This window comes from Cenococcum geophilum, assembly GCF_001692895.1.
Source record: "Cenococcum geophilum 1.58 unplaced genomic scaffold K441scaffold_2, whole genome shotgun sequence".
In the NCBI taxonomy this organism is placed as follows: domain Eukaryota; kingdom Fungi; phylum Ascomycota; class Dothideomycetes; order Gloniales; family Gloniaceae; genus Cenococcum; species Cenococcum geophilum.
In genome coordinates, this window is record NW_027137560.1 from 4,763,113 (window position 1) to 4,771,777 (window position 8,665).

The 8,665-nt window shown below is 30.0% G+C and overlaps 2 protein-coding genes across 2 annotated transcripts; both read left to right on the plus strand.

Moving 5' to 3' along the window:
* Nucleotides 1–7,001: 7,001 nt before the first annotated feature.
* On the plus strand, nt 7,002–7,354 carry K441DRAFT_719718 (uncharacterized protein; the record flags this gene model as incomplete). The annotated part of the gene is made up of 1 exon (XM_067654028.1): nt 7,002–7,354. A coding segment is annotated over one exon (174 nt), but the record flags the coding sequence as incomplete, so codon positions are not given.
* K441DRAFT_719720 (uncharacterized protein) lies at nt 7,210–7,410 on the plus strand (the record flags this gene model as incomplete). Its single annotated transcript, XM_067654029.1, has 1 exon — nt 7,210–7,410. A coding segment is annotated over one exon (201 nt), but the record flags the coding sequence as incomplete, so codon positions are not given.
* Nucleotides 7,411–8,665: the final 1,255 nt, after the last annotated feature.

Genomic DNA, 8,665 nt, shown 5'->3' on the forward strand with positions numbered 1-8,665 from the left:
GAAAAGCTATACTTGTATACGGTATTCCTTTATCAATTTTAAGCGACCAATTAAATGGCAGGCTATTATAACAATTTACATACCAATGCGAATAGCAATTAACTCCTATATAGTAGGCCTTCCTTACTAATTAGGTACTTAAATAGGATTTATAAAAAATATTTCCATTATATACGTAATTATGAAAAAATAATAGCTTAGGTCTTTGGTTAGGGTAGTAATACTAAGCCCCTTAGTAAAATATATATAATTAGCTACTTTAAATAAAATCTTTATATAAAATTTATATATACCTAATTAATAGAAGGTATATAAATTAATAGGGTATAACTAAAGTAAATTTAAAAGTCTTATAGCCTTTATAAAAGGGTGTAAAAACGGTTAATATATAGGCAAAAAAACACCTAAAATTTAGACAAATTTAGAGTTATATTAAGCATATATATAAATTTAATTACTATAGGATATATCTTCAAAAAAAAGTTATTTATAAAGTTATTTAATCATTATAAATAGGTATTTATTATAAAGACAATATTTACCCTTAGCGAAATAATTTATTTTAAAGGAATATACACTTAATTAATATAAGCATACTAAAGTAAAGTACTTTATTAAATGGCTAATTATATTATATTTAGGCTTATTATTACTATTATACTAAAAACTAAATTATTTAATAATAAAGCTTAATTATATTTCCTTAATAGCTAGATAGGCCATGATATAGTTAGATTTTTATTAAAATATAAAATATATAATATATGGCTTATTTTTAGTTACTTTATTTAATATTATAACCCTTAAATCTATTTTATTCCTCCTCTATTAAGTTAAGATATTTTTAGTCAATTATAAAGTATATATATCTTAACTATATAGGTCTAAGTATAAAGTATTATTTTATTAAGTATTACTATAATACCTAAAAGAAGGCCTTATAACAAAAATAATTAAATTTAGCTAGTATATCTTTAGTATTTACTTATAAAATCTATATAAAGGCTATAAATCTTTTTAGGTTAAAAATAGGGCTTTAATAATAGGATTAAGCTTTAAATAAGCTAATAGTAAGTAATTTAATATTATAACGACCCTAAAGAAGCCTTGTAATATAATTAAGTAGCTTAAGGCCTTTATAATAAGTATATACTTAATTAAAAGACTTAGTCACTTTTATAAAAAATAAGTTAACAATTTTAGAGAGTTATTATAAAGGCTATGTATATAGCCGCTTAAATATATAGCTTTTAATTGCAACTTAAAGACCTTAAAAGTCTAAAATTTTATAAATGGATAACAGTAGATCTAAATATAATATTAAAATATATAGATTTAATTAACTAAGCTATAGTGGAGGCAGAGGGAAAAAAGGCTAAATAAGGGTAAAGCAGCCAAAATTAAAGCTTTAAAATGCGCTAGATAGAAAGCCCGAAGTCGATATACTAAATAGCATATAAGAGCAAATAATCGATTTGATTTCGTTGAGTGTAAATAGCTTCCAAAGTGGGGTGGCCGATTTGGTGGGGTAAACGAGTTCGGGGGGTAACCGAGTTCTAGGGGTCCGAGCTTATAGCTAATACGCCGTTAAGTTAAAAGTGCCGCGATACCCCTAGCATATCCCGTAGAATTCTTACTAATTTTAGGGTATACTAACTTTATAACGTCTGCCTAGTCTATAACTATATCTTATGGCTCTATAATTATAGCGCTTTGCAGCTGTATTGCTAAGACCTCTATTTTACTACGAAATTTAGTAAATTTAAGAAAAGAGTCTTCTTTTTTTTAAGCAAATTTTATAATATAGGGATTATTTCCCCCATACTGTCTTAGATCCTCCTAGTCTTATAATCTAGATATCTTAATAACCTATTAGCGGGATTTATCTTTCCTAGGAGGTACATAATTTTAAAGTTATATTATAATAGTACCTCTACCCATCTAGCTTATTAACCGCTTAATACCTTTATAGTTATAAAGTATTTTAGGTTATTATAGCCTATAAGGACTTTAATAGGATAATTACTTTCTATATAATAATATCGCTAGTGCTTTATTACTATAACTATTATAAGCAGCTCCTAGTTATATATTATATAACGCTGTTTTATAGGGGTTATTTTCCTTAACTAAAACGCTATAGGATGCTATTCTCCGTCTTTTAGTTAAGATATAATTGCCTCTAGGGCAAAGCTGGATATATCTATTTTAAGGTATATATATAGCTCCTAGTAGAAGTATATTAGAATAGGCGCTAACGTAAATAAATTCTTTAACCGGTCTATAGCCTGCTTAGTAGCTTCCCTAAATATAAAGGGTCCTAACTTCTTGCTATTTTTAGATCCCTTTAATAGCTTAGTAATTAAGAATACTACTTACGTATAATAAATAATAAATAATTAGTAGAAGTTCGCCGTACCTAAGAAAACCTACACTTCTCTAAATATTATAGAGTAGGGCTATTCCTTAATAGCGTCCACCTAGCTTTTCTTTATTAATACTCTGTTAACGCTAATAATAAAGCCTAGAAAATTAATGCTAGTAGTATAGAATATATATTTCTTTAGGTTTATATAGAGCTTATATTCCCGTAGTCTTTTTAGTACTATTTATACGTAGTATATATATACTTTATAGTTATTAAAGTAGACTATAATGTTATTAAGGTAGACTATATATATTGTGTTTAATAGGCCTAAAAATACCTTATTAATATAGGCCTAAAATATCGCTAGTACATTAGTAAGCCTAAATAGTATTACCAGGTACTTAAAGTAGCCGTACTATATTTAGAACGCTATTTTCTACTTATTGCCGGCTTTAATCCGGATTTAATAGTATATATCTTTTAGATTTAATTTTATAAATATCTTTACGCCTAACAGTCTATTAATAAGCTCCCCTATTAAGGGTAGCGGGTAGTAATTCTTTATAGTAATCTTATTAAGCGCCTAGTAGTTAATATAGAGATATAGGGTCCTATTTTTCTTAGGTATAAATATAATTAATACCCCTACTAGGCTTATAGAAGGCTAAATCTATCCTCTTTAAAGATTGTTTACTATATATTAATATAATACCGCGAGCTTATTTTTTAATAGGTTATATAGTAGTTTAAAAGGAGATTACTTATCCCTTATATCTATCTTATACTTAACTAATATAGGGTTAGGTAAGGTTTATACGGCCTTTTTATTAGAAATATTCTCTAAGTCTATATATTTCTATAGGATCTTTAGTTCCTTAACTATATATAGCCAGATATCCAAAAATAAATGCCCCATATCTCTATTTTTAGTATTAAGAGTAGCATATATAGTATATACCTACCCTTCTTCTTATATATAGCTTAAGAAAGTCTTTTAATCTTTAACTATAATATAAAGTTAAGACTTCCGGTGTTAATATAAGGCTAAAGGCTAATTAATATCTAGATTAACTTGTTAAAGCTATAGATATCCTAAAACGAGGTTATACCCCTTAATTTCTATAGTATGTTACGGACCTTACATCAGCAGTAGTAGTATTACTGGAAAGAGACATAAATAGACTAGTGGTGGAAGCTCGGGAGGAGCTAGAACTAGTCGAGCTATAGAATAAGGGGTAGCCGAGTTACGTAGCTAGTTACGTTATAAGTTTGGAATATAGGAATGTAGAAATATGGGAATATGCAACGTACCGACGTACTAACATACCGACGTACTTAGTACATTTCTTAGGCGCAGTATTGTGTATTTAAAGGACTACAGTCCTTACCTAGATAGTTCTTTTTCCTTATAGTAAATCTTAGAATATAATTAGAGTTAATCTATTAGGCAACTACTCCACTAGTTATATTTACGTTATTAACTTCTTATTTACCTATATACCTAGCCTATTAATAAGTCTACCGTAGTTCCTACTATAAGGCTTTGTTATATATTTACTACCTAATTATAGTATTAATAAAGTTAAACAATATGCCACTAAAAGCAGCAGTTACAACGCCGTTAACGGCAGTAACCACTTTAAGAACTAGTGGGGACACTAGTATATAAGATACTAATTCACAGCTAGTTACGGTAGGTTAATTATAGGGAATGGTTAATTAATTATAGGATAATAATTAAGTACTTAGAGAACAAATTAATAGAATTAGAGTAGTAAAAATTAAGTTACTATTAATCGAACGATTCTTAGGGGAGAAATTAAAGCTTAAAGGATTTATTATATAAATGCACTTTAAAGTCTTATAGAAAGGAGTGAAGTTAGTAATACCTATAAACTAAGTAGCGTACGTAGGATTGTTCTTAACTGGAAGAGTACTTAAGTAGTTTAAACTATACCTTATAGAGGTACAATTAAATAGAATAATAACCACTAATTAGGAAGTATAATATATATTTTTTAGTTAGGGAGAATTTATAGAACGGCTAATATAGATATTTAGAGACTCTAAGGCGACAACTATAGTAAAAAGAAAGCTTTAAAATTTAACGCAACGAACCTTAATAATTAAGTATATAATATAGTTTTAAATACTTATAATATAGGTCGAGTAGAATAATAAGGCGCTTATAGTATAGTATAAACAAGGATTTAAGGTAAAAGTCTAGGATATAATAATTCTTATAGAAGATGCGACTATTATATAAGAATTAATTAACTAAGTAATTAAGATAGATAATAGGATCTATTAAAGGGAATAAGCTAAAAAAGGGTAAGATAGAGTTCTATAGTTATATAAGGCGTAAAGTACATAATAATAGAATTAAAGTTAAAAACTATAAAATGGTAGACTAGAGCTAATAGACCTAAGCGGTACTAAAGAATTTAGAAGATAGAATAAAAAACTATAAAAACCTAAAGGTTAAGGATTAAGTAATTATAGGACTAAGGAATAGAGGCTAAACTAAGGATCCTAGTAGAGGAAGATATTTAAGCGGACTTTATAATAGAATAAATGGTTTAAACAGGGAGCTTATATAAATTACGGAAAATAAGGTTATTTTGCTAAAGACTATAAAGATAATTAGAGGCACTATATGGTAAAGGAAACTAGACTAGTAGATAATATATATATATAGAGGAATAATAGTATACTACGAGGAATAAAAGAGTGTTTAATTAATAGTTTCGCGTTTTATTATAATAACGCATGCCAAATTTATAAAAACGCTAAGTATAGTATAAGCTATTAGCTATAGGAGCTAAAATTAATAAAGTTTAGAGGAATTAACAAACTATCTTATAGATCGGATATTAAGGACGATAAATTTAATATAGGCAAAATATTTAATAACAATAAGGAAATAAAGGTAGCTTACTAGGAGTATATAAACCTTAGAGATGTTATAATAGAGGTAAAGGATAATTCTATTATAGAATAGGGAATATTAATAAGAATTAAAACCCTACAAAATATAATGTTTATTACTTTATAAGATATAAGAGAAGTAGAACAGTAAACTACTTTAGTACTTAATAAAGGTAAAAGGCTATAGACTTAAGATTCTTAGAAAGAGATAAGAGATGCTTAAGATTCTTAAGATAAGATAAGATATGCTTAAAGACCTATAATAGACGAAAACCGTTAGAGTAGAGTAACAACTTAACCTTTCACCACACATGCAACCTTACCAAAAGGTAGCGCCGCACTTCAAAACTTACGCATACCCATCTTACCACCAAAAACAATCGATTTTCCAACTTTCAAGACCCAATTCCTACTGCTTAGCGAGCTATAGGTGGATTTAATTGTCGTTTCACCCCCTTTCCCCCAATAGAAAATTCTTCTTAGGGGTGGTCCTAGCTTGTAAGCGAGGCACGGACAGGAACACCAAAACTACTACTACTACNACCACCACNAATACNAGGGGTCTAGTATTACTACTACCTTTAAACCTAATCTCCCCAGAAATCCTCTAGTAGGATTAGTAAGGAAAAAGGGTACAAGGATAGTAAAAACTAGAAAACTCCCCCTACAAGATGCCAAGGCCTACTAGGCCTAAAAAGAAACCTCCTATAGAGACAAGTGACGACAACGAGTCTATAGGCGAAACCCCTATAGAAAGAAATGATAATAGATTTCTATTTTCATCTTCTTTTCTTTCTCCTCCCAGCTTATCTAAGAAGGGAGAGAAAAGAGAACATCCTCAAACTTCTCCTGAAAAAGAAAACCAAAAACCTGCAAAAAAGAAACCAATAACTACTACGGATGGCACACCTAGTACAACCTATACCTTTTCCTCCCCTTTCTCCAGAACAACACCTACAAAAAGCTCTAGAAGCCTAACCCAGGCATATAAAGGGCTAGAAAAGAAGAAGAAAAAGAACAAGTTAAACAGCTAGAGGAACTATACAAGGAGTATCCTAGCAGGAGAAAACCCCTTTATAAAAGGAAAAAGAAAAGAAAAGACAAAAGATGTCCTAAAAGGACTAGTCGAAGAAGTAAGAGCTCTCCGTAAGAGGTAGCCCTACTAAAGAAACCTACGCAGAGAGGCTAAAGAAGGACTCCCTACTTCGTCCTCTTCTACCCTTCCTCGTCACTACCATTTCCTATCCTTCTACTTCTACTAGAAGTAAGAAAAAGCAGCTACAGAAAGAAAGCTAGTCCTATTACAGACCAAAAGGACCACCTCTAGATACCTTCTCTATACGAAATAAAGTCAATCAACTATTTGCATCAAAACTGCAAGTAGAAAACCTGTTTTAGCATCTATAGCTAGAACTAAGGAAAACAAAAATATCCTCTTACGACTACGGAAGAGTATAATGCGGATTTCCTTAGTTAAATATAAGGAATCTGGCATAACTGCTTTACCTTTTAAAGAGAACAAAAACTAGAACCCATGGGTTCAAATTATAGCCCATGGGTTCCTACCACCTACCTTTCCTAGGAGAAGGAGCTCTAGCTTCTAAAAGAAGAAATTGAGACCTTTAATCCTATAAGGTTACAAGGACTACCTAGGATGGATCTTCATCTAGTGTAAAAAAGACACGATCCACAGACCAGATTTGGCTCTATAGTTTTTACTATAGAGAACGAGAAAAAAGACAAGAAATCCTTAAGCAAAAAGAGATATCAATTGCAGGGTACAGCTACTAAGGTAGTAAAATACCTCGAAGTCTCTCCTACTACACAGTGTAACGAACTGCCAAAAATTGGCCATATAGAGAGACAGGTGCTCTACTAGGCCTGCAGATACTGTGCAGCTGCACATTTATTCTAAAGACCATTCCTGTTCTACCTGTATAATAACAGGCAGGCCTTGCCAGCATACCACCCCTCTTTGCATTAATTGTAAAGAAAAACACTTTGCTAATAGTAAAGACTGCGAGACTCTTAAAGCTGCTAAACTAGTACGCGAAGAAGACCTTATGGAAGAATATAAAACAGATAGGATTCTAAAAGGGGGTAACTCCTACTAGGCTCTTAAAACGATATTAGAGGAGCAAAGGACAGAATTAAATTGCAAAAGGACAGGGACAGGGGTTAGGATTTCTTATAGTTTTTCTTACCATTTTCATTCCCTAGTAGTGTAGTTATCTTAGTATTTACTAGGAAACTAAACTCCTAATTTAGGGTTTATAAACTACTAGGACATAGTACTAGTACATATTAAGCTGCCTAGAAAGGATTTATGTATATAGAACTATAGCGCCATAGCCCAAGGCTGCATGCGCAGTATTGTACGTAGTATAATACATGGATAAAAAAAAAAAAAAAAAAAAAAAAAAGAGTAACAACTTAGTTTAAAAATAAACAAATAAGTATGGGAAGAAAGTTTCTATAAATATATATTTCTTAAAGTAAAATAAGCAAGATTTAAGACTCTTAAGATAAGATAAGAATACTACTAAAGCCTAGTTAGATTAAGGTAGGAGCTTAGCTTAAGAAAGAAGTAAGCTTGGGATTAAGAATCCTATAGGACTAAAACTTCTAGACGTAAATGGGGACTATTAAATAAACTAAAACTAGGAAATAAGAAAACTTTAAAGATTTACGCGTAAAACACGAACTAAAGAAAACTATAGAGGAATTTAGACAGAGAATCCTTATATAGTAAGAATAGAAACTAGACTAAAGATCTAGTATACTAGGTTATATAAGGGACAGAGCACCTATATAAAGAATTACTAATAGGCCTAAAATAGGTATATTAAAAGCTAAGTGGCTTACTAAACTAGAAGAAGAGGAAGATTTAGGAATTCTAACCAGATTTAAGGAATAATATACTAAGGGATGTTACGACATAATAATAAGAAGATACTTTCTTATAAGTAGGCTATATATACTTAAGGAGCTGTACTAAAAGTGGTATAGATAGCGACATAATAATAAGTAGAAAGACTTTTATATATAGTTAAACAAATAAGTTGTTTAAGATTACCTAATTATAGAAAAAGCAATAAGTTATATTAAGGGAGCCTTAATTATAATAGTAAAAGATCTAGAAAAATAATTAGAGGACTAGAAAAGTAAGAGACGTATCTTAGTACCTATAAATAAAATAGTAGTATTTAGATTAGTATAGTAGAGGTTTAAACTTAAGAATAAAAATAAGCTAAGAGTTAACCTAAAGCACCTAGCGTTTTATATATTGGTTATAAGGTAAGGATATAGATAGGAAGTCCAATAATAGAATAATAGGGTATATTGTATAGACAGACAAATCCTTAAGGG